We start from the raw sequence: 27,455 nt of genomic DNA, 5'->3' as shown, positions 1-27,455 counted from the left end.
CCCACGTCAGGCTTCCCAACCTGGGGGTCCGGCAATGGGAGGAGGAATTCCTAGAGAATCAGACTCTGAAGGCTAGCGGGATTTGACTGTAGGATTTCAACAGGACTGGGGAAAACAGAGACTCCACTCTTGGAGGGCACACACAAAGTAGTGTGCACATCGGGACCCAGGGGAAGGAGCAGTGACCCCAGGGGAGACTGAACCAGACCTACCTGCTAGTGTTGGAGGGTCTCCTGCAGAGGCGGGTGGTGGCTGTGGCTCACCGTGGGGACAAGGACACTGGAGCAGAAGTTCTGGGAAGTACTCCTTGGCGTGAGCCCTCCCAGAGTCTGCCATTAGCCCCACCAAAGAGCCCAGGTAGGCTCCAGTGTTGGGTCACCTCAGGCCAAACAACCAACAGGGAGGGAACCCAACCCCCCCCCTCCATCAGCAGACAAACGGATTAAAGTTTTACTGAGCTTTGCCCACCAGAGCAACACCCAGCTCTACCCACCATCAGTCCCTCCCATCAGGAAACTTGCACAAGCCTCTTAGATAGCCTCATCCACCAGAGGGAAGACAGCAGAAGCAAGAAGAACAACAATCCTGCAGTCTGTGGAACAAAAACCACATTCACAGAAAGACAGACAAAATGAAAAGGCAGAGGACTATGTACCAGATGAAGGAAAAAGATAAAACCCCATAAAAACAACTAAATGAAGTGGAGATAGGCAACCTTCCAGAAAAAGAATTCAGAATAATGATACTGAAGATGATCCAGGACCTCGGAAACAGAATGGAGGCAAAGATCGAGAAGATGCAAGAAATGTTTAACAAAGACCTAGAAGAATTAAAGAACAAACAAACAGAGATGAACAATACAATAACTGAAATGAAAACTACACTAGAAGGAATCAATAGCAGAATAACTGAGGCAGAAGAACGGATAAGTGACCTGGAAGACAGAATGGTGGAATTCACTGCTATGGAACAGAATAAAGAAAGAAGAATAAAAAGAAATGAAGACAGACTAAGAGACCTCTGGGACAATATTAAACGCACCAACATTTGCCTTATAGGGGTCCCAGAAGGAAAAGAGAGAGAAAGGACCCAAGAAAATATTTGAAGAGATTATAGTCGAAAACTTCCCTACCATGGGAAACGAAACAGCCACCCAAGTCCAGGAAGCGCAGAGAGTCCCAGGCAGGATAAACCCAAGGAGAAACACACCAAGACACATAGTAATCAAATGAACAAAAATTAAAGACAAGGAAAAATTATTGAAAGCAGCAAGGGAAAAATGACAAATAGCATAAAAGGGAACTCCCATAAGGTTTACAGCTGATTTTTCAGCAGAAACTCTACAAGCCAGAAGGGAGTGGCAAAATGTATTTAAGGTGATGAAAGGGAAGAACCTAAAACCAAGATTACTCTACCTGGCAAGGATCTCATTCAGACAGTGGAGAAATCAAAAGCTTTACAGACAAGCAAAAGCTAAGAGAATTCACCACCAAACCAGCTCTACAACAAATGCTAAAGGAACTTCTCTAAGTGGGAAACACAAGAGAAGAAAAGGACCTACAAAAACAAACCTATAACAATTAAGAAAATGGCAATTGGAACATACATATCAATAATTACCTTTAACGTGAATGGATTAAATGCTCCAACCAAAAGACACAGGCTCACTGAATGGACACAAAAACAAGACCCATATATATGCTGTCTATAAGAGACCCACTTCAGACCTAGGGACACATACAGACTGAAAGTGAGGGGATGGAAAAAGATATTCCATGCAAATGGAAATCAAAAGAAAGTTGGACTGGCAATACTCATATCAGATAAAATAGACTTTAAAATAAAGAATGTTACAAGAGACAAGGAAGGACACTACATAATGATCAAGGGATCAATCCAAGAAGAAGATATAACAATTATAAATATATATACACACAACATAGGAGCACCTCAATACATAAGGCAACTGCTAACGGCTATAAAAGAGGGAATCAACAGTAACACAATAATAGTGGGGGACTTTAACACCTCACTTACACAAATGGACAGATCATCCAGACAGAAAATTAATAAAGAAACACAAGCTTTAAATGATACAATAGACCAGATAGATTTAATTGATATTTATAGGACATTCCATCCAAAAACAGCAGGTTACACTTTCTTCTCAAGTGCACACGGAATTCTTTAGGATAGATCACACCTTGGGTCACAAATCAAGCCTCGGTAAATTTTAGAAAATTGAAATCATATCAAGCATCTTTTCCGACCACAATGCTGTGAGATTAGAAATCAATTACAGAACAGATCTTGCTGTGATTTATGTCATAAAGTGTTTTGCCTATGTTTTCCTCTAAGAGTGTTATAGTGTCTGACCTTACATTTAGGTCTTTAATCCATTTTGAGTTTATTTTTGTGTGTGGAGTTAGACCCACCTCCTAGAGAAATGGAAATAAAAACAAAAATAAACAAATGGGACCTAATGAAACTTAAAAGCTTTTGCACAGCAAAGGAAAACATAAACAAGACGAAAAGACAACCCTTAAAATGGGAGAAAATATTTGCAAATGAAGCAACTGACAAAGGATTAATCTCCAAAATTTACAAGCAGCCCATGCAGCTCAATATCAAAAAAACAAAGAGCCCAATCCAAAAATGGGCAGAAGACCTAAATAGACATTTCTCTAAAGAAGATATACAGATTGGCAACAAACACATGAAAGGATGCTCAACGTCACTAATCATTAGAGAAATGCAAATCAAAACTACAATGAGGTATCAGCTCACACCAGTCAGAATGGCCATCATCAAAAAATCTACAAATAATAAATGCTGGAGAGGGTGTGGAGAAAAGGGAACCCTCTTGCACTGTTGGTGGGAATGTAAACTGGTACAGCCACTATGGAGAACAGTATGGAGGTTCCTTAAAAAACTAAAAATAGAGTTACCATATGACCCAGCGATCCCACTACTGGGCATATACCCAGAGAAAACCGTAATTCAGAAAGACACATGCACCCCAATGTTCATTGCAACACTATTTACAATAGCCAGGTCATGGAAGCAACCTAAATGCCCATCGACAGATGAATGGATAAAGAAGATGTGGCACATATATACAATGGAATATTACTCAGCCATTAAAAGGAACGAAATTGGGTCATTTGTAGAGATGTGGATGAATCTGGAGACTGTCATACAGAGTGAAGTAAGTCAGAAAGAGAAAAACAAATATCATATATTAATGCATATATGTGGAATCTAGAAAAATGGTACAGATGAACTGGTTTGCAGGGCAGAAATAGAGACACAGATGTAGAGAACAAACGTATGGACACCAGGGGGGGAAAGTGGCGCGGGGTGGGGGGAGTGGTGGGATGGATTGGGAGATTGGGACTGACATGTATACACTAATATGTATAAAATGGATAACTAATAAGAACCTGCTGTATCAAATATAAAGAAATAAAATAAAAAGAGTAGATAAATATTATACAGCAGTAGAAATGAATGAACTGAAACTACACCCATCAACAATGAAGAATCTTAAAGATGTAATGTTGAACAAAAGAAGCAAATTATAGAACACAAACAGCATGATTGCATTTATATTAAATTTGAAAACTGACAAAACTAAACATTATATCATGTAGAGATATAGTCAAAGGTGGTAAAACTATAAAGGAAAAGCAAAGAAGTGATTGTTCAAAGGTTAGGATGATTGATACCCGTGGGCCTTTTCCCTTTGGGAAAAGGCACAGGGGGAGAAATGTTTTACTTTTTGTCCTGGATGGTGGCTACACAAGTACTTACTTTATTACTATTCTTTAAAGTAAGCTCCAATGTTTTGTGCATGCTTCTGTATATAAGGTATATGTCACAATAAAACTAAAATATTTAAGTGAAAAAAAAAATAAGATGATGTCTTCAGGTGAATAGGAAGTTCAAAGGATACTTCAAGTTAATTTTCTTTACCTGGCTTAATTTTATTGGAGATAAAATAAAGATTTTTCAGTTTTCAAAATATTAATCACGACTGAATTGTGATGACACCAGAGACTTATAATTGGAGCATGACTCTTTGAATTTTTGCTCATTTTAATTCTAAAATTAACTGCTATAAAGAGCCGTGTTGGAATAAAGATCTTTTCAGAAACGTTTCCTCTCTATCCCTTAATATGAAAAGTATGAATTTTTATTAGTTTTGACTGAATTACAGTTTATTTTTGCTTGAGACTAAACATAAGTTTCGTAATCGTGTGTGCTCCGTCCCTTGCCAATGGGTGATGCATGTATCATTCCACAGGCTTAGTCTGAAGTGTGGACCTGATTTTCCCTGACAAAATAGGGTATTTTTGAGGCAGATTTGGAATGGCTTCTCACTCCTCTAGCAATCCTACCTGTGTGTCGGCCAAAGTACACAGACTTTCGCCCCTCCTGAAAGGACAGGATTCTGGTGGTATAGCCATAATTTCTTCTGCGAGGTAAGATATGGCCTCTGCTCTGAAGGACCTCAGAGATTTATGGGGGATCAGGCAGGAGGACAGATAAGTTATGATTTAAGACCATACACTCTGTAACAATGGAATCTTACCGTGCTCTCAATACATAGTGGCAGAAGAATGGAGTTCTGTCTTGGGAGAGTCAACTTCAGCTTTCCATGAGTTGGGCTTTGGCATTGAGAATGTGCCAGGGGAAGACCAGCTGGGGAGAGAGGGCGAAGTATGGTGTTATGGTCAGAGGACACGGGATGCCCAACGCTCAGTGTTGTGCAAGGGCCTAGGGGCCCTGGGGGTGCAGACAACGGGAGCCCAGGAGGCCTGAGGAGGGGGGTTGGAAGGGACATACCCTGGACATCTCAGGGGTATTCATGACTGTCCCTGCTCTGCATCTAAGATTTCTAGCTCATAGCTGTTCAGTTCTGATCAATGAGCTGAGCAACATGACAAATATTTCTTACACGGGGCTTAGCGAGGCTTAGAGGATAGAAACAGGAGTCAGCAAAGTGCTCTCAGGGGACCTTTAAGACCATCTTGCTTTGTAGTCACCGTGTTGCCATGAAGATTAGCTTCTGTCCGATCTTGCTGCCAGAAAACTCTCAATGAACTTCAAGTGACTGAATATCTTATCTTTTGAAAAAGAGAAATAACAAAGGATAAAGTGATTGCCCAGAAAACCCACCCAAAAGATTGAAATTGCTTATTAGCTTGGGCATTTTCATCAAATCTATCTTACTGAAGGCTTTTAATGTTAAGGTGCTTAAATATTTAGCCTAGAATGTGCTTTTCAGCCTTATTTGAAGAATGTGGCAATGTGTGTGCTAATGTATTAGTTATACTACTATTATAAGGTTAGATTGGCAAATGTATTTGTAGAAATCCGGGAAAGATTATCCTTGATTGCTTTTATTTTAGGTCTAATGGAAATATTTTTTAGGTTTCAGACATCTCTGAACCTTGATCTGTGACTGTATTTCCCATCACGATTGAAAGCCTTTTTTGTCACGTGGTTCCCATTGATTAGCCTCCTGGGAAATTCTAAATATGTGAACCCTTGCTTTCTGACGAACCTTTTGAAGCAGAAAAGGCTCTTTTGCATTTTATTCTTTCAGTTCAGCCTGTGCTATTTGGGAATCAATGGGAAAACGGAAATGGAGACTTCTGAGTGCACAGGCCATACACACTCAAGTGAAGAACAATTACCAGTTTTCTGCTTTAATCTTTAAATTAGTTTGACCTTGAATATTACCATGAGTCCTGGGTTTGTTAAGGACGCTGAGTCAGAGAGGCTCCATCAAGTCACTGGAGGCAGAGAGGGAGCTAGGAGGTGGCTTGGGGCGGGGAGCGTCTCCCACCTGGCGTGAGGCAGCGGGCTTGGGGTGGTGGTTTCAGGGAGAAGTGTCAGGCAGAGATCTGAAAGACACTTTAGAAAAAGATCTGGTAGACTATTATTGTTCGTAGGTTGGATATGAGGGCAAAGGATAAAAAGAAATGAAAAGCCATCCATTCTAAAATGCTTTACCAGGCTCAAAGAAATCATTAATGTGACTACAAGTAGGTAGTTCTGTTTCCTTTTTCTCTTGTATTTTTCCCCCTCATTCTTGAACCTTCCTTCTCAAGGCACTGACAATTGAAAAGGAAAGGAGAGAAAAAAAAATCTCAGCAAGAATAATTTCAGTGACAAAATGATGTGAGTCACTGGGTGTGGCAGTCCTTTGTACAAATATGAGTGAAGTAAGGAAGTGAAATTAAGTAATACCATCCTGTTATTATTTGCTTTATGCTTATTTTTTCTTGAGGCTGTTGGGAAGGGTGAGTATATCATTATATACATTCTTACATAGAATGTAATTTATCTTCCTCTCCAAATCGTAGGGGGTCGAGAGAGAGAGATTAGTCTATTCATCCAACTGGCACTGCAGTGAAACAACATCAGAAATTCTACCTTTCGAATGGCGTTGGATTTTTTAAGTTTTTTTTTTTTAATAAAATGATAAAATGCTATATACTCATTGTGAAAAATTGCAACAATATAGAAATGCACAAAGTGACATTCAAAGTAATTCATTCTCCTCTCAGTCCAGCTTCAAGCATTTGCATACATACATGCACACGTAGACTATTTTTTTTACACCAATGGGAACTGTATTTGCTATAAAGATTTTTTTCAGGGCCTCCTTTTTGTTTGAATGGGCACTGAGTTCCGTAGAATGTTGTATGTTTCCATGGCTGAGCTCCATCTCAGGGGAACTACTCAGCGAGCACGGACTCTCATTCAAGTTGCCAGCGTCATCAGGCCCCAGCTCCGTCCCCGCCAGCCTGGTGACCTTGCATTTGGATATTTGTTTCATAGTGCTGGCCTGAGGATCACATTACACCTAAAGCACAGCACAAGGGTCTGGAACGTAGTATGTGCACAAGATGTTACCTTTCGCCTGTGGTAAACTGGTCGGTCTTTGGGAATGAAGTCTAAGGACAAACGCTTCCTTCTCTCCTCTGCAATTTTCCAAAGTATGACTGGGGCTCGTTTAAATATCTGACTCCAAATCTTTACCTTCAGGATACTGTTTATCAATTATATTGACATTTTGTGTAGACTGTCTGGCTATGTTCTGTTTCTTTTGGAGACTTAGAAAGCATTTATCACTGATAAATTTTATCTTTCAAAGTTTTAACATTCTGTTGCCCAGGCTTTGGGGCGTGTGCTCAGAGAAAGTACGTAAAAGACTTTATGGTGGGACCTACGAGCCGGTATTCAATCTGTTATTTTCTCCTAAGGTGTGTTTTTACAACAACCTGAAGTCAAAGGTGGGCATGTGAATACATACACATGTGCACACACGTGTACACACGCACACACACCCCTCTGGGAATCAGCCTCCACACTGTTCAAGGCTTTTCAAACACTTTCCTTTTAAAGGCCATGGGAGCTGGAGACCCCTTAATGAGTCACCCCTTTTGCATCTGTTTCTCTGCAGGAATCCACTGTGAATCCTACAAGGACCCCTGTGCTAACGTCAGCTGTCTGAACGGAGGCACCTGTGACAGTGAAGGCCTAAATGGCACATGTGTCTGCGCACCCGGGTTTACAGGCAAGTGAGCCGGGAACTGAGTTTTCAAATTTACCACAAAATCCCTGAGATGGCAGCTGTTAAAAAACCCCAGAAACCTCTATGCATACATTATTGCAAAATATGAATTGCAAAATGTAAGTAGGCATTACTTGGATGAAGAGTCATTTTAAAACAATCTGTGTTGTCATTAAGCAAGGCTCTTCTGAAATCAGCATTGGGTTCGGAGACCTGCTGAGACTGCCCTTACTGTACATTTGCAGACCTACAGCTTTGAAACATGAAAAATGAGCCATTACACTAACACCTGAAAAAGTGTCAGTGCTAATGGAAGCAGGAAGGAGAAAGGAAGGATCAGATGTGTCTTCTATAGAAATTGCATTACGCGACCACGTTTACTTTTATTGAAAGATACAGCAGTGTCTGGAATTCAAATAACGGAGAGGTGGTAGTGGCGGTGGTGGGACATCACGGGGAGCTACTCTTAGTTCACGGTTGAATTATTAGTGAAGGTAAGGATGGTACAGGTGTGGGGAGGGAGAGTGGATGGGGGAAGAAAACTGCTGATGGCAAAGCAGCTAGTGGGGACAGGGCTGGGTTCAAGAGGAGCTACAGTGGCCACCTCTGAATGGTCGCTTCTGGACTAGGGGATCCAACTTAACAAGGGCTCCTTCGAAGTCACCCCTCAAGGGTTTCAGGGAGTTTGTGAACCCTGAAAACAGATGTGAAGTGTTGTATATATGTGTATATGCTGAGGGGAGGCTCTCAAATTTTCATCAGATTCTCAAAAGATATCATGAACCACTTGAGGAGAGAAGGTTCCATCCTTGGCTTCGCCAGCCAAATGCAGGAGTCCGGAGATGCAGAGCGTAGGTCAGGTCTCTGTTTTCAGCACTTGCTCAACCAGCAAAAGCAGCAGGGTCACTCTGGTTTACAAGTTGGGAAAGGTTGACATATAAAGTGCTGATAGAAGAAGGTGGGCACTGAAGTTTCTGGAAAACGTGTTATCACTGGCTGGCGAGCACCGTGCGTGCTCACCTCTCCCCGCTAAGGCCTGGTGGCCACCTCCCTAGCCCTGGAGAATTTCACAGAGCCTGGACTCCCAGTGTGTCCCTAGGGAGCCTCATTTGTGCTTCTGGGGAAGATGCCAACAGTCAAGATGTGGGAGAAGCAACCTCTGATATTCCTTCTATTTAGCGTGTCACATCCTGTGTTTTCCTTTCGTCTTTTCCTGGGACTGAGAAGTGGCCTTACTCCAGAAAATGATTTGCAGATGGTTTTGTTTTTCTGACTGGTTTATAAACACACACAGACATTTATACTCATCAATGGATGCACAAATAATATTGGGGAAGCATCCTGTTTTTTTCCCCCAGATGTTTATATCCCACAAATAATAAAAAGCATGGAAGAAAAATGAGAAAATCTAGTGCTATAGAAAAACACCCCACCACTTAAAACTGCACAACTAGGAGACAACCATTGTTGACATTTTGATACATATATCCAGGGATTTTCCTGAAGGTCTATGTGTGTATAATATATAGTGTATAGTGTAAATGCATATATTTGAACATAAAAGGAATCATACTGTTCATACTATATTGCAATCTACTTTTCATTTAAAAATATATGTATTTCATAAACGTGTTTTCACATTAAGGTATATGCTTCTGTTTTATCATTTTTACTGGCTGTCCTGTCATCCATTACATCAGGGGTCCCCAACCCCCGGGACAGTGGGCGAGCAAACGAAGCTTCATCTGCCTTTCCCCATCGCTCGCATTACCGCCTGAATCATCCCCCCCCACCGCCCCCATCCCCTCCCGTCCCCCCAGGCCATGGAAAAATTGTCTTCCACGAAACCGGTCCCTGGTGCCAAAAAGGTTGGGGACCGCTGCATTACATGATACATCAGGATTTTTTTAACCCATCCTCAATTCAACCTTTGGGGAGTTGGGAACTTTTTCCTATTATAAACAACATTGCAATGAATGTTCTTGCATGTACATCTTTGTGAACTTGTATGAGTATTTCTTCGAGCTAATTTCTTAGGAATGGAATCCCAGGGTCCAGGAGAATTCATACTTATTTCCATATTGCTCTCCAGGAAAATACCTTGCACCAATATTCACTCCTACCCAGAGTGCAAAGGAGCTTTTATTTCCTTGTTCTCACACAGATACTGAGAATCGCCATTCTAGTGGCTTTATATGCTATTTGTGTTGTTTTAATTTGTAAGTCTTTGATTCCTAGTGAGATTAAATACTTTTAAAATATATTTATAGTCATTTGTGTTTCTTCTTGAACTCCCTGTTCCTATCCTTGGCTTGCTTTTCTACCAGATTGTTCATGTTAATATTTATTCGTGATTTGAAATCATCCTGTATATTAAGTATATTACATTTGATTATATTACATTTGATTACATAGGACTCTTCTAACTGAACTAGGTTCAAACATTACTCTAACTGGTCTTTGAAAACAACCAATGCCTATTTCTATTCAGCCCTGAATAGGGTGCAAATATTTTTCCAATGTCATTTGCCTTTTAAATGTATATAAAGTATTTTATTCTATATATCATATTTTAATTTTATTTTGCATGTATGCATTCCCTTTAACAGGAAAGAAAATGGTCTTTAGCCAAACCACTGAAGTAAGAAATGCAAATCTCGTTTGTTCTTTTTTTTTTTTTTAACATCTTTATTGGAGTATAATTGCTCTACAATGTTGTGTTAGTTTCTGCTGTGTAACAAAGTGAATCAGCTATATGTATACACATATCCCCATATCCCCTCCCTCTTGCGTCTCCCTCCCACCCTCCCTATCCCACCCCTCTAGGTGGTCACAAAGCACCAAGCTGATCTCCCGGTGCTATGCGGCTGCTTCCCACTAGCTATATACGATTACATCTTAATATTTTCTTTTGATTTCTTGTTTCATGCTAGAAAGACCCTAGGTATCAAGATTTTATAAATATACTCTTATATTTTTCTAATTATGTATGAGTTAATTTTGGCCATGCAAACATTTAATACATTTGAAATTTATCCTGGCATCTTATGGGAGATAAAATGCAATCTTTTCTCTAGAATATTTAGCAAATCTCCAACTGCCTACTCAGCATTCACTTTTGGATGTCCCTCAGAGACACCTCAGACTCATATATTTTCTTCTCCTTTCTTTCTTTAAATATTTTCCAGCTCATTAAATGATATTACTACCACCTGAGCTGTTCTGGATGAAAACTGAGGAATCATTTTGATGCCTCCTCTTCTTCCTCCTTACCTGCATCCAACCACCAAGTCCCAGAAACCTCTAGATCCTCTCACGTCTTCCTTCCAACACCAGGCTGCCTGCACCTCCTCCTGCACTAGTGCCAGGGGTCCCCACACCCATTCCCCTTCACCCCTAAACATTTGCCACACTGAAGAGACCTTCTAAATTAAAATCTAATCTTGTCTCTCCCTACTTAAAATCACCAACTGGCACTTCATTGTCTTTAAGAAGAAAATCAAAGCTCTTAACTTGATCCTCAAGACCTGAGAGGTCTGGCCCCATCTGGTCTTTCCAGGTTTTTCCTGGGCACCCCCAGTGCTGTTTGATTCCTGAACACCCATGGCAGGCTCTTCTCAGTGATGGTCTTCCCCCCCACCTCCTGCCTCGCAATCCCCTGTGCCTCCCCTGCCCCCCATACACATGCTGCAGCTGGAAAGTCTACCCCTGGGCTTTTCTTCATGGTTCTTACCCTGATCACCCAGAGCAGTAGACTCTTCCAGTTGAAGTAGGTTCAAACATCGCTCTAACTGGGCTTTGAAAACAACAAATGCCTGTCTCTATTCAGCCCTGTTAATTTTTCAAACTGCAGGGGACCACAGACTATTTCCTAAAGTTGTTAGGAGAGTTGTACTATTAATGTGTTTTCCAGAACACTGGTCAGATGAGATACTCCATGGAAAAAATGTCTGTGCCCCCCAAAATTGGGGACTTGGTACCTGCCACGTGGAGGTTCATAAAGAAGACCCACATATTAGAGGCACTTACAGTCAAGAATCTTGTTTGCCTTTGTTTATTTCCAAATATATTTGATCATATAACTTTTTTTTTTCCCCTTAAAAAAGAACCTATTCTGAGAACTAGCATTCCAGGGGAGGGACTGATAAAAAATTAGCCATCATCATGTAAGGAATCATGGTGCCTCTACTCTTTGAGTTGCTACCTTGGAACTAAATACTCTTTCATTATAACTGAGGTTTAGTGAAATTTACTCTTGGCCAACTATTAAGTGCTCAAAAGCTCCCTAATTTGACTGAGTGGAGTGAATTAGGCAACTCATTGTTATCTAATTAGACACTCCATCCAATGTCACACTTACCTTTTGAGACTGGCTTTTTCAGTTGGCTCAAGACACTTCACTCTCAGGCCAGCAGACTAACTCTGGGAGGAGGTATGTGGGGAGCTCTGCCCTTTCTTGAATTTAGGCTTCTCCTTGAAAATACACTCCCTCCAGTCATCTGAACCCAGAGAGGTTCCCTCTCTTCCACCCCTGCAGGCCTTCTACACAGCTGTCTCCTTAAGACCTGGCCTGCATCCTGTCCATTTTTCAGTTCTTAACTTATTTTGTGTCCACTCTTGTCTCCGAGGCTTTGTAATTCTGCCGCCTAGAATTATTTGGCTCAGGACTGGTAAAGGGAAAGAAAGGCTGCCCTCATGCAACATGAATTCTCCAGGACTTGCTTTGTTTCTACCTGAAATCATAGGCTGGAGATTACTGTACTCCAACCGGGAAGCCCAAAGTTCTTTCAGGCCCGTTGCCATGGCCTCTAGAACAGTAGTCCAAACGGGCCATCAGTGACCCATTGCTTTCTCACCATAGCAGAAAGTCTATATGCATTATTAAAAGTCAAATAATGTTATATTTCCCCTCTGTTTTCTAACTCAACTACTTTTCAATATTTGTCTTTCAGTTCACAAGAGAGTATTCTACAATTTCCAGCTCATTTTCATGGGCAAATGCCATCAATGTTTTATTCTCACTGAGATTTTAATTTGCATTTCTTTGATGTTGAGCATCTTTCATGTAATTATTGACCATTCATATGTCTTACCTTGAGAAGGGTCTTTTCAAATCTTTTGCCCATCTTTTTTTTAAATTGGATTTTTGTCATATTACTGAGGTGTAAGAATTATTTACGTATTCTAGATATAAATCCTTTGTCAGATAAACATTTTGCTCATCCATTCATTCTTTTTTTTTTTTTTTCCCAGCAGGACATCCATGCATTCTTAATGGTATTTTTGTGGGGAGCAAGTGCTTTTATTTTTGGTGATCTCTGATTTATCAATTTTTTTCTTTTTTAGTTTGTTCTTTCTTTGCCTACCTTATGATGATGACACTTTATCCAATGTTTTCTTCTAGCATTTTTTAAAATAGATTTTGCTTTTAGATTTAGGCTTTGAGTTAATTTTTTTGTCTGTATGGTGTGACTTAAGGATGGAAGTTTATTTTTTTCCCCATATGAATATCCAGTTATCCTAGCATCCTAGCTAATGGAATTCATTAGCACATTTTTAAGGAAACTATTGACTGTGTATATGTCTTTTTCTTCCTTTGGCTGTTTTTTCAAAATCAAACTTTTTATTCTGAGATAATTGAAACTTCACACTTCATAAGCCATCTTAAGAAGTCACACAGAGGGATCCAGTGTACCGTTCAACCACTCACCCCAATGGTAACACGCTGTACAACTATAGTACAATGTCACACCCAGGATGCTAACATTGATACAGTCAAGATGCAGAACATTTTCATCACAAGGATTCCTCATGCTTCCCTTTTATAGCCACACCCATTTCTCCTCCACCACAGGAAGCTTTCCTCTTAATCCCTGGAAACCTCCAATCTGTTCTGCATCTTTATAATTTTGGTATTCCAAGAATGTTTTATAAATGGAATCATATAGCATGTAACCTTTTGTGTTTTTTTTTCACTTAGCATAATTCTCTGGAGATTCATCCAGATCATTATGTGTATCAAGTTACTTCCTTTTTATTGCTGAGCTGCGTTCCATGATATGAATATACCACAGTTTGTTTAACTATCCCCCTGTTGAAAGAAATCTGGTTTCTTTCCAATTTTGAGCTATTATGAAGAAAGCTGCTGTAAACCTTCATTTACAGGTTTTTGTGTGAATATAATTTTTTATTTTTTCTGGAACAGTTGCCCAGGAGTTCAAATGCTGGGTCATATGGTAGTTGATGTTTAGTTTTCCAAACTATGCCAGAATGTTTCCAGAGTGGCTTAACCATTTTCCCTTCCCATCAACAATGTATAGTGATCCGGTTTCTCTCTATCCTTGCCAGAATTTTGTGTTGCCTTCATTTTTAATTTTAGCGATTTTGATACATGTTTAGTGATATCTTGTGGTTTTAATTTGAATTTCCCTAATTATAAATGATATTGGACGTCTTTTCATGTGATTATTCGACATCTGTACATCCTCTTTGGCGAAATGTCTCTTCATGTCCTTTGTCCATTTTCTCATCATATCCCATCATATCAAGGCTACATACTATCAAGTATGATTTCTGACCATTGACGTTGACGTTAATCACCTGAGGAAGTGTTTATCAAGTTTTTCCCCTATAATGTTACTCTTTTCCCCTCTTTGCATACTTTACGCTTTGAAAGAAGGTTACTATGTGTGGACCACACTTAAGGAATGGGGAGTTATTCTCTCCCTCTTTGAGGGTAGAGTAGCTATGTAAACTATGTGAAATTCTTCTGTAGGAGAGATTTGTCTGTTTTCCCCCATTTATTTATTTATTTGATCATTTATTTATATCACTGTGGACTTGTGGATACTTATTTTATACTTTGAGTTATAATCCAAAACATTTTTATTTATTTTGTGGCTCAAAATGTTCCAGATTTGGACACTGGGAGTTCTTTCATTTTGGTTTCTGTGTCCCTTTGACATACCCCATTGTTGTTGGTGAAGAGGGTGTATGTGTGTGTGTGTGTATGTGTATGTGTGTGTGTATGAACACTTATATGCTTTCCAGCACTGCAAGAAGCTCCAGTCTTATCTTGTATATTTCCTGCTCCAGTCTTAGAATCAGCCATCTCTCCAAGGAGCCTTGGTTCTTTTTATTGGAGAATGATACTGGAAACCAAGATCTGGGCACTAGCTATGCTCATTGTTCCTGGGATGTCGTTGCTTCTAGATCCTCTCAGCTGACATAGCAAGGGAATGTGTGTGTATACTAACCCACGTGTCTATAGATATTGCCATATGTAACCATCTATATGTAAATGAAGCTAAACATGAATTTATACTAATTTCTCCAACTTTATTCCATTATTACATGTATCATTCCAGCCTTCTCTCCTGTTTATCTGTAAATTCCCACACCAACAACAAGATTCCTGGCTCCTACCATCCAACATCCTTTTAATTACTTGCTTAATTCCTATATACACGTAGAGCAGTATCAGAATTCATAACGTGTATCCTTATGGGAAGCAGCTTTATAAACTAGACTGCAGTGCTGGTGTACAGATCCTTCTGCCTTCAGTCCTACCAACTCTACTCGTTCCAGAGTTACTTAGGTCAACGCTGCCCACCCCCCACCCTGCAGTGAGGTGGTTTCATACATTTGTAAATACTGTTAGATTATTTTTTCACAGTCTGCATTCTTTTTTTTTTTATTTTACATCTTTATTGGAGTATAATTGCTTTACAGTGTTGTGTTAGTTCCTGCTGTACAACAAAGTGAATCAGCTATATGTACACGTATATCCCCATATCCCCTCCCTCTTGAGCCTCCCTCCCACCCTCCCTATCCCACCCCTCTAGGTCGTCTCAAAGCACTGAGCTGATCTCCCTGTGCTATGCAAGCTTCCCACTAGCCATCCGTTTTACATTTGGTAGGGTATATATGTCAACGATACTCTCTCACTTTGTCCCAGCTTCCCCTTCCCACTCTGTGTCCTCAAGTCCGTTCTCTACCTCTGCGTCTTTATTCCTGCCCTGCCACTAGGTTCATCAGTACCGTTTTTTTAGATTCCTTGTATATGCGTTAGCATACGGTATTTGTTTTTCTCTTTCTGACTTACTTCACTCTGTATGACAGGCTCTAGGTCCATCCACCTCATTACAGATAACTCAGTTTCGTTCCTTTTTATGGCTGAGTAATATTCCATTGTATACATGTGCCACATCTTTATCCATTCATCTGTCGATGGACACTTAGGTTGCTTGCATGTCCTGGCTATTGTAAATAGTGCTGCAATGAACATTGTGGTACATGTATCTTTTTGAATTATGGTTTTCTCAAGGTATATGCCCAGTAGTGGGATTGCTGGCTCATATGATAGTTCTGTTTTTAGTTTTTTAAGGAACCTCCATACTATTCTCCACAGTGGCTGTATCAGTTACATTCCCACCAACGGTGCAGGAGGGTTCCCTTTTCTCCACACCCTCTCCAGCATTTAGATTTTTTGATGATGGTCATTCTGACTGGTGTGAGGTGATACCTCATTGTGGTTTTGATTTGCATTTCTCTAATGATTAGTGATGTTGAATATTTTTTCATGTGTTTGCTGGCAATCTGTATGTCTTCTTTGGAGAAATGTCTGTTTAGGTCTCCCACCCATTTTTGGATTGGGTTGTTTGTTTTTTTGATATTGAGCTGCATGAGCTGCTTGTATATTTTGGAGATTAATCCTTTGCCAGTTGCTTCGTTTTTCGTTGCAAATATTTTCTCCCGTCGTGAGGTTTGTCTTTTCGTCTTGTTTATGGTTTCCTTTGCTGTGCAAAAGCTTTGAAGTTTCGTTAGGTCCCATTTGTTTATTTTTGTTTTTATTTCCATTTCTCTAGGAGGTGGGTCAAAAAGGATCTTGCTGTGTTTTATGTCATAGAGTGTTCTGCCTATGTTTTCCTCTAAGAGTTTGATAGTGTCTGGTCTTACATTTAGGTGTTTAATCCATTTTGAGTTTATTTTTGTGTATGGTGTTAGGAAGTGTTCTAATTTCATTCTTTTACATGTAGCTGTCCAGTTTTCCCAGCACCACTTATTGAAAAGTCTGTCTTTTCTCCACTATATATTCTTGCCTTTTTTGTCAAAGATAAGGTGATCATATATGTGTGTGTTTATCTCTGGGCTTTCTATCCATTGATCTATATTTCTGTTTTTGTGCCAGTACCATACTGTCTTGATTACTGTAGCTTTATAGTATAGTCTGAAGTCAGGGAGCCTGATTCTTCCAGCTCTGTTTTTCTTTCTCAAGATTGCTTTGGCTCACAGTCTGCATTCTTTCCTGGGATCTTCCAACTAGAGGGGTTTTGTTTTTGTTTTTCCTATAGAAGTACAGTTTCTTAAGCACCATTTGTTGAAAAGGCTATCTTTCCTTCATTGAATTGCTTTTAAACCTTTGTCAAAAATCAGTTGGCCATATTTGTGTGGGTCTGGTTTGGATTCTGTATTCTTTTTCATTGATCTATGTGGCTATTCCTCTGTTAATACAACTCAGTCTTGATTGCTGCAGTTATGTAATAACTATCGAAATCAGGCAGAATGATTCTTCTCAATTACTCTTTTTCTTTGAAAACTGTTTTACCTATACTAGTGCCTTTGCTTTTTCATATAAATTTTATAATAATCTTGCCTATATTTACAAAAGATTTTGTTGAGGTATTAATAAGAATTGTGTTAAACCTGTATATTAATTTGGGAAGAATTGAGATCTTTACTATTTGGAGTCTTCCAATCCATGAACACAGTATGACACTCCAGTTATTTAGATCTTTGATTTCTTTCATCAGCATTTTGTAGTTTTCAGCATGTAACTCCTATACATGTACAACTAAATATTTCTCTCTTTTTGAGTGATTATAAATAGAATTGCAGTTTGGTGTGCACATGTTCAATGCTAGTATGTAGATATACAACTGATTTTTGTATGTTTATCTTGTATCCTCTGACTTTGATGAACTTACTAGTTTTAGGATTTTGGGGGGTAGATTCCTTGTGATTTTATGCATAGGTAGGTATGTCTTCTAAAATTAGGGACAGTTTTATTTCTTCCTTTCTGATATGTATAAATTTTATTTCCTTTTATTGTCTTATTTGCTGGCTAGAACTCCTCACACTAGTTTGAGTAAGAGTGGTGATAGTAGACATCCTTGCTTTGTTCCCAATCATAGGGGAAAAGCATTCAGTCTTTTACCATTAAGTATAATGTTAGCTATAGGGATTTTTAGATTTTTTTTTTAATCAAATTGAGGAAGTTACTCTCTATTCCTTGCTTGCTGATAGCTTTAGTTATGAATGGGTGTTGAATTTTGCCAGATGCTTTTTCTGCATCAACTGATATCAGCATATGATTTTTCTTCTTTAACATATTAATATGATGGATTATATTGATCAATTTCCAAATATTGAATTAATCTTGCCTCTCTGGAATAAAACCCACTTGGTCATAGTGTATAATTCTTTTTATATATTGCTGAATCCTGTCCTCTAATATTTTGTTCAGAGTTTTTGTGTCTGTATTCATGAAGGATATTTGTCTGTAGTTTTCTCTCTCTCTCTCTCTTTTTTAATATTATCTTTGACAATATTGAATTTTTCACATCTAGAAATTCCATTTGGTTTTTTTTTAATATCTTCCATTTTTATCCTCATTTTCCCCATGTTTTCCTTCACATTTTGAACAAATGTCTTGTTTACTCACCATCATCTGTTATTTCTGGACCTCTGTCTTTTGACTGATTTTCCTTCTGGTTATAGGTTCCATGTTCTTGCTTTGTTTTTGTACATCTGATATTTTTTTGTTTGAATGCTGGTCATTGTGAGTTAAGTTGTTGAGTGATTGGATTTCTTTTAAAAGTGCTGGCCTTTTTTGTGACAGGTAGGTAAGTTACTTGCTGACCTGATTTATCCTTTCAAGGTTTGTTTTTGTATTTTGTATTTTGGAGTCTCTAGCAGCCTTTAGGGATAGTTATGTCCTACTACTGAGGTGTGACCTTTTCCTCCCATAATGCACTGGGTGACCAATGAAATGTCTGCATTCCAACCTGTGAGAATTTGAATACTTCCCAGTCCTCTGTGAGCTTTGGGAATTGTTCATCTCTCCTCTTGTTTGCCATGTCTGTGGAGTTCCAACTTACTCGTGCACAGTATTCAGCAACAAACTCAGGGATGCATCATATTTCTGATGCTCCTTTTCTGAGTGGCTCTACCTTCTGTAGTGGTCTGTCCTACAAATTACAGCTACCTCAGCCTCCACAAATTCCAGTTACTCCCCACATTTCAGTGAAACCGTTGTGTTCTATATTGGTTCAGAATTTAGAATGCCAGAGTGGTTATGGTACTCAGCTGTTTGTCTCCTCTTAGCAATCACAGTCATGCACTGCCTGTTGTCTAATGTCTTAAAGTGTTTTTAAAAATATATATTTTGTCCACATGTGTAATTATTTACAGTGGGAGGGCAAGACAGGTTCCAGTTGCTCCATTGTGGCAGAACTTCCAAGTAAATCATTAGATTCATTTCATCTAGAATAAAATGCTTGTGAAGTATGAAGGAGTTATACTTACAGTACCCATTCCAGTGCCTGGCACATAATAGGCTTAGATTTAATACTAGGTATTATGATTATAATGATTTTCATTGATATCATTTGGTGTGGGCTCTATTAACCCAAGGATGTACTGACAGCAGAGACTTCTGACTTCTTATCTTTTTCATTTTAATTTATCTGAGGAAAGCATACCGAATTAAACAGTACACTTGTAAATTTGCATAAATACTACCAAAGGTGATACCTACTATACAGATTGCCTCTTAGAAAGTAGTAGATTGAAAAGCAATAGGAAAAGATTTAAAGTTCAGACTTTGATTTCCAGCCTTAGTCAAGTAGAAATTTCATTTTGTATTCTCTTTACAAATGTTATTCAAGCACACCGGTGATTTAAAAGTAATTGATTTTCCCCACTCAAATAAAAAAGTAAGCAACTCAACGAAAAAGTCATCTGGCTTAAGCCAGCAAAAGCATAAAGATTTATTAAGTAAACTATGAGTGGAGAAAGGTGATATAATGTACTAAGAACTCTTCTACTAAAATTAACTAGAATGCATATTGCTTGGAGATGGAATGGTGAGGTGTTGAAATGTACGTAAGAACATAATACTCCTAATACAGGGAAACATAAATGAAACCAAAATTAGTCTCTATAATTCGTAATAAATCTTCAGTTACCTTGCAAAGTGCATGATCACTGTGAGGCAGAGAAGAGCAATCATCTTTGGAAGTCTTCTGGTTAGAAATTTCCTTGAGTGGCTCCATCATCAGAATCACCCCATATGCTTACCACCAGCATGTGACACAGTGAAGTCCTCATCAGCTGCAAGCCAGTTGGGGGTAACTGATTCAAGTAGAAGTGTAGGCATGTTAGTTTGTAAAATGGGCCAACAGTAAATCTAAAGGTATCTGTGAACTGTGCATTGCTCCACGGTTCTTCGAGAGCACGTATGCTGTGGAAAAATAGCTGCTAGCTATTTGGGCTCCTGACTGGCATGGAGTTTTATCATAAACTAATGTCATTGAATCCCAAGTATAGCTCTAAGAACACTGTGGTGATGAAAGCCAGACTGGGATAGGTTTGGGACTCTCTCTGGGCCATGGTTCTTTGGTTCCTGGGTCTTAGATATTTGATGAATGTCTACAGAAAAAGTTCATCCTATTTTCTCCTGCCCTTCTCTATTCCTACCAAGTCCTTCCAATCCAGTGAGTCCCAAGAAGAGATAAATCTAAGGATCTTAGACTTCTCTCAACTATCTTAGAGCCACTTAGAGGTCCGAGAGCCAAAACATGTATTAGGGCTTCTCTGAACCTGAACTTGGCATTTACCTCCCTAGGGAAGCTCTGGACCAGAGCAGGACTGGGGGGGCTGGACTGACAGCTCTAGAACTGCCCAAAATTTAGGGAATTAAAAGGGTTTGACAGACATTAAACTTATGAAGCAGGGTGGGGCTTTTGAGTTTTGCTAGGCTATAGAAGTAGGGAGAAGTCAGGCCATCTCTGTAGCTATTGCTGCAAAGGTAGCAGAGCATCTTATTTCAGAATTTGCAGTATTCAGATTGCCAGGGAAAGAAAGCTATTGTTTAGTAAATACCTCAATTAAGCTTGTCTTCCTAAATGGATGGAAAGCAGTACTGATGTGTATATTTGTCAAGGCCTTTGATTTCATCCTTTTATCGCTTCTCAGCACATTCTTGTTTATATGTCTCTGCAACTAGTCTACCATGTAATGCCATTTGTAATAGTTTAGTCTATGCCCTTTTCCAGTCAGAGTGATTGCCCCATTAATAGACAGAAAACCTTTGAAAGAGGTTAGTAAGAGGCAATCAATTTCATGTCTTTCCTATTGATATAAATGACTATATTTATTGCAGGAAACAAATTCACTTAGACACTACTGAATTATAAGCAATCTAGTAGGACCTAGACGTAGTAAATGTTTTATTTGACAGATTTTACTTTAAAAATAAAATAGTCTGCTGCCAGGTGTGAAAAAAGTGTGAAGTGAAACAGACGTGAACTATTTTAATTTGAGATTCTGCCTCTAAAATGGTCTGTGAGTGACATATGGTGGTTTTATAAACACGAGGTAAACCAATGGCAGATAGAAAAGCTCTTTAATACGAATTAAGTAAGCCTGGAAGTAATTACCCAAGTGTACACTGAAATATTGCCTTTGAAAATGGACGGAATATTTGATTTTGCTCTTTTGTTTTAGTCGATGACTATAGCAATGCTAGGAATTTTAAAAATATATATATATCACTTTTTACATTTATCTAAGCAAATGGAGGTATATTTAAAAGTTTTCTTTTTCTCATTTTCACACTTTTAAGAAAGATTGCCTCAGTTTGAAGTATCCTCTCTTCAGCTTTGATGTGATATCTTTAAGAGGTGTACCCATTTTGTATTGACTCATACACACGCTTTTAAATCACACAAAGATGGCTTTGTTTGTGTAACTTCTAATAACAAGCTATTCCTTGTAAGTTGGTCTTTGGACCACAGTGATATCAGCCCATGTTCTGGTTTGTTAGTTTAAACTAGGCTTTCTCTGAGGGGGACAAGGTTGCCCCCAAATGTTGGGTGTAGCAGCGTCAGGAGCCCCAGGTCACGGTTTTCATTATGGGGGAAGGACGGACGGACTGGAGCAGATGTGAGCTTCCCTCGGGGACCATTTCCCAGGGAAGATTATTTCAGGACTGGACTCACCCCGGACATCACAACTGTCATTCCTTAGGGGGCCCTGATGTTCTCCCTCAGCATTTCAATCCCTCCCAGAAGCATTTCCAGGGATTTGGAAAGAGGAGTACATTTTCATAATTGACTCAGGCTAGGCACACGTCTGTGACCTAGAACTATCCAGAAAATTGTCAAATGTCCAGGCTTACACAATCAAACACTTGGCTGCCAAAAAAAAAATCATAAACTATGAGTTTTTTGGCTTTCCGGAGTTTCAGAAAAACAAATAAGAAGATTCAGCTGACTAAATCCAAAACAAAATATATTTCTTTAGTAAAATCAGGAGCCCAAGTTTGTTTTTCGATTAAACCTCGAAAGGTTTATTCAGATATGGGAATCAGCTTCAGATAACGAATTCAAAAGATTAAAGGAGATTCTTTTCACCGGTGCCATTTCTTTTTCTTTTTTAAGCTTTACTTAAGTAAAGGATCCCTTGCCTGGAATTCTGGGAGAGTTCTACACTTTATACAAACAGCCAATTGGGCTGCATTGCAGGAGGTCATGACCCCAGCCTTAGATCTTTGCTGAGCCAGAGAAGTGACGGGGGACGGAGCCGCTGGGGGCAGCTAGCTGGCTCACTGCCGCTTTTCTTTATCTCCTTAGGTGAAGAGTGTGACATCGACATCGATGAATGTGACAGTAACCCCTGCCATCACGCCGGTACCTGCCTGGACCAGCCCAATGGTTATACATGCCACTGCCCACGCGGCTGGGTGGGAGCAAACTGTGAAATCCGTGAGTATTCTGCCGCTCAGCCACTGTGACTTACCGTTACATTTTCATTCAGTGAGAAGAGGATGCGCCAGCCCCACAGCACTCACAGGTGAGGCAGTGAGGCCCAGGGGGTACGCTGAGCACCCCCCCCCCACCCCGTGCCTCCCGGATCCCAGTTGAGGGCTCTGGCTCACTGTGTTATGCTGCTTCCCCTCCTTCCTGAGTCTGAGTCCAGCCTTCCCACCAGGATGAGAATACACAGATGTCATCCAGAGTTCTCGGCCGCTAAGACAGCCAAAAATGTGCTTAGCAGAGAAGCATTAGAATCGCATCAGAAAAGAGAGTCTTTGTGTCGAAAGCATTAAGAAAAACCACACAGAATGTAAATTCACTTTGCATTTTTTGTCTTCAAGTGTCTTCAAACGTATTAGGTGCCATCATTTGCCTGGAGGAAAGTTCCGCGAGGATGAGCATAAGAGAAAATCTGAAAAATACTTTGAGCTGCTCAGAGCGAGGTGTTCTCTACAGATGGACTCTCAGAAGTTTGACAGTGTCAGGGTCAGGATTTTATATATGAAAATCATGTACCTACTAGGACTGAGGTGAAAATGAGAACTGCCCTGGAACTGGGTTTTCATTGTTTTGTAAATCGCTAAAAACTCAGTGTTGAAGTGTGTTTTCTTCTCATTTAAATTAGTCAGGGTAGTTGGGTTTGGCTGTGTCATACAATCTCCCTCCTGGGCCCTCTCGCCCACCCCCTTACTCTTCATCAGGCCAAGGCAGCTCATCTGCTGTGTGAGTTTGGAAGGAGACAGCTCAGTATACATAGCCCTGTCCGCCTGTCTCCATCTTGGGCTGGCCTGTTTCCTGCCTCTACTCCTCCACGCTGTAAATGTTTCAAGAATAGGCCCCTCTCTGGTGGTCCAGCACCGCCTCTGGCTGCACGGGCTTGTCTGATTCTTGGTGTGTGTCTCAAGTGGGGCATGGCCAGTAACAGGAAACCTGCTTATCCACAAATATGGACCATATTCTTCAACATCAACTTGACCAGTAATGAAGGTGTTATTTGGGCTCCTGTCTGCTCACTCTTTGTCTTTCATCTCGGCTCAGGACTTGAGAGAGGAAGAGAGTAATTCCTTTTAGGTCTCCCTCTCATCCTTTCCAAATACCCCTATACAGAGAGGTTTTAGGACCAGCGGTTCTTGCTCACGATGGCTGAGAAACACTCTATTGTTGAAGGAAGGGAAGGAAAGGGATTCCAATGGTACAGATGCTCAGGGCTGTGAATTGATGCAGGATGTTAGGACTAAAGTAGGCATAGGATGTTAAGTCCAGTCTGGTGAGATCAGTTGGTGGGAAGGATCCCAGATTTGGGCCAACAGGACCTCGGTTCTTGCCCTGGCTGTGGCACTTATTGTGTGGCTGCATTTAGTTGTGCTGAGTCTCAGTGTACTTATCCATAAAATAGGACCAGTTTTCATGATAAAATTTGGTAATTCTGTGAAATGACAAATTTCATGCCTTGGGGCAGAGGAATATCTATGTATAATTTTAAAATCCTCAGTGTGAAGATAAATATATAGGAGAGTATGAATAAGAAGTCAGGAACACAAAGGATGCCCTTAAGAAGTTTTGAAGTAAAATCTTATAACTATAAAAAAATCTAGTTTTACTTCCTTCTGGTGATGGATAAGATAGGCAAAAGATATACAAGGATGGAATAATAAGGACAGAAGTTGGCTTCATGGTCTAGCTCCGTCATGGACAAATGTATCTCAGCCTTGTCTTTCTCACTTGTAAAATGGTGATAGAAAAGTTGCTGTGAGGCTTAACAGAGGCAAATTTGTGCAGATCTCTGCTATGCAGTAGGCACTAAATAAGTCTTAGCTGCTGCTTCTCTTTCCTTCTGCACTGCTGTAGCCCTTATACTATGAGCTACTCCTGGCGAACACTAGCCTTTGGCACTTGTCAGAGGGCACAGGCCACTCTGAACAGCTGGGTGTGATGAGACCCATCACAGATCTCAGCACACACCTGGGTTCTCTGTTCGCCCAGAGTAGCACTTTCCATTTGATGATCTCATTTGCACCCGCCCATTCAGCCAAAGGTGTTAAAATAAATGTCATCACAGATTAGGCTCTACTGGGTCCCAATGTTGGATGCTTCCGTCCTTGACCTGAGCGTAAGAATGGAGAATAAGCATATGAGGTTTGTGATAACACACAGGTGGAGCTGGTGGCCAGTGCCAAGAGAAATGGATCTGAATCAATGGAATGGATTCAAAGCAGAAGTGGCAGCAGAGTTTGGACTGTCAGTGGGCAGAGAAGATATAAGAGGTCTCCTGTCCTGTGTGAGCCATGGGACCTATGGTCTCTGAGGTTTCTTTCTAACCCTGAACATCTATGATCTTCTGAAGTGGCTAGAAACCAAGAGGAGGGTGCCTGAATGACACAAGGTCAGGTTGGTAAGTCTCAACAGGAAAGCTCAGATGTAGCAGAGAAGAGGGAGAACCATGGCCCATGTAGCTCCATAGCATGGCGGGCTCCGAGTTGTCAAAGGCAGTAATGGGGCCTCCCACCAGCCTGACCTCTGCTTCCTGAGGCCATTCACCTGCCCTCCTTTCTTGTTCACTACACTTTAGTCACACTGTCCTCCTTGCCCTTCTTTGAGCAGGTCCCATTCATTCCTGCCATCAGGGCCTTTGCCTGTGCTGTTCCCCATGCCTGGAGCTCTCTTCTTTGCGATTTTAGCACAGCACAGCTGTCTCCTTCTCAGCTTTTAGGTCTCAGCTTGAACGTCACCTTCTCAGATGCCTTCCCTGACCACCTGTATTTGTTTCCTACTGCGGCTGCAATGAATTACCACAGATTTAATGGCTTAAAACACAACATGACTGTCTTCCTTCTGGAGTTTCTAAAGAACCTTCTTCTTTGCCTTCTCCAGCTTCTAGAGGCTGCCTACCTTCCTTGGCTCATGGCCCCTTCCTCCATCTTCAAAGCCAGCAATCACGTCTCTCTGACTCCTGCTTCCATTGTCACATTTCCTTCTCCAGATCTCTCACGTCCCTCTTTCACTTATAAGGACTCCTGTGATTACTTTGGGCCCATGAAGGTAATTTAGGATAATCTATCCATCTCAAGACCGTCAGCTTAATCGCATCTGCAGAGTTCCTTTTGCCATGTAAGGTAGTATAATCAAAGATTCTGGGGAATAGTATGTGTTCATCTTTGGGAGACCATTATTTGGCCTACCATAGCACCTTATCAGCAGTGTTTCATTACTCCCATTTGTTCTTAAAAATTATAACATTTGGGGATGATTTAGCGTTACTTTTTTTTCTGTTACAGCATCATCCTAATCATTATAATAAGTGTTCGCATGAATGTAACTTAAACTGATTAAAGGGGCAGGATTTGGTGGATAGAATGGGCGCTGCTCTTAAGAACAGGGAGCTGGGTTGGTCCTGCCACCCAACCCATCACCAGCAGGAGGAAGGTCATTTTCTCTCTCTGGAGCTCAGTTTCTTCATCCATAAAATGAAGGATTAAATGAAATGGTTAGTTTTCTTCCTTCCAGCCCTAGCATTGTTGGATTCACCCTCAAAGTAGTGTCATACTCTGCCAGGAAGCACAGATTATAATAAGGCAGACATATCCTATTGCCTTTTCCTTACAAAACACCATAGGATGTTTCCTATTGCACGTGGAAAAGAGAAATTCAGAAATTCATAGAATACGTGTGTGATACTCACAAACACACACTGAGAATTCGTGCAGATTCCAGTGAAGGAAGGGCTCTGCATGTGGAAATGAGTCTACTTTGTCATCAGCCAACACTAGGTTCAGAAACCTCAATGGGATTTACATGCAAATTAACACCATTTTAGTGGTGCCATGGCTCCCATTCCTAATGTTTACCCTAATAATGGATAGTTATTAGAAATTTGCCCTTTAGAGTTATTATCTGGCCCCCAATCAGTAATAAGAAGCAGAAATCTAGCAGACCACACATATTTATCAAAACCATCAAAAACATTGATCCAGAACTATCCTAAAAGGATCATGAGACTAGCTATGGTGTTTTATACATATTCTGAGGCAAATGCAAACCCTACGTTCTAGAAACTAACAAAACAAGCCTGGTGAAGTTTTAATTCTGACACTTGTTCTTAACCACCTTTGGACTGATCAAAAAATTTGGGGAGGATTTTAATAAAACTTTTGCCTTCCTAAAATCAACGTCTAAAATTCAAAATTCTTATAATTCTCTACATAGTGGAATGTTTTGTATCATTTGTGTTGGAGCTTTAAGGTCTATACAGTTAGAGTTACAGACAGTCCTGCTGACTGACAGTTGGCTAGTTCTATATACTGAGCAGTAGAATCTATGGTTAAACTATTGAATTGATGACATTCTGCAGTTGAGAAATAGGGGAACAGGGCATCTTGGATTTATGCATTCAGTGAATAATCAAGGCCCTCTTATTGTCAGACATTAAGCATAGTGCCCAGGAAATAAAGATTAATGAAACAGCTCTTTCCTTCAGGATCTCCTCATCCAACGGTGGGTCTTAATATGTGACGGGAGTTGCTGTGAGACTTCGTGCAGGTAGCTCCAGGAACCCAGGGAAGGAGCCAAGTTGGATAGCTTCTTCTTCCCAAAATGCATGGAATTTAATAATGCTTGGAGAAACCCATCAAACAGTTATGTTATATGAGCAGTCCTTATCGTACAAATAGATTCGGATCTTTTGTTCTCATTTTTGTGTAAACCAGGATTTTTAAAAAACAAAACTAATTTGGGATTAACATATGCACACTGCTGTATATAAAATAGATAAC

General features: G+C 40.1%; 1 protein-coding gene across 1 annotated transcript in view; it reads left to right on the top strand.

Moving 5' to 3' along the window:
- DNER (delta/notch like EGF repeat containing) overlaps positions 1 to 27,455 on the top strand; it is a 333,091-nt gene that overhangs the window by 290,511 nt on the left and 15,125 nt on the right. Inside the window, exons 10-11 of the mRNA XM_036858573.1 lie at positions 7,478 to 7,591; positions 22,504 to 22,635. Coding sequence (XP_036714468.1) covers positions 7,478 to 7,591; positions 22,504 to 22,635 — 246 coding nt within the window. The remainder of the gene's footprint in view (positions 1 to 7,477; positions 7,592 to 22,503; positions 22,636 to 27,455) is intronic.

This window comes from Balaenoptera musculus, chromosome 7 (assembly GCF_009873245.2).
Source record: "Balaenoptera musculus isolate JJ_BM4_2016_0621 chromosome 7, mBalMus1.pri.v3, whole genome shotgun sequence".
In the NCBI taxonomy this organism is placed as follows: domain Eukaryota; kingdom Metazoa; phylum Chordata; class Mammalia; order Artiodactyla; family Balaenopteridae; genus Balaenoptera; species Balaenoptera musculus.
The sequence above is the reverse complement of the archived record's forward strand: the minus strand, read 5'-3'. Positions and strand labels throughout refer to the sequence as shown.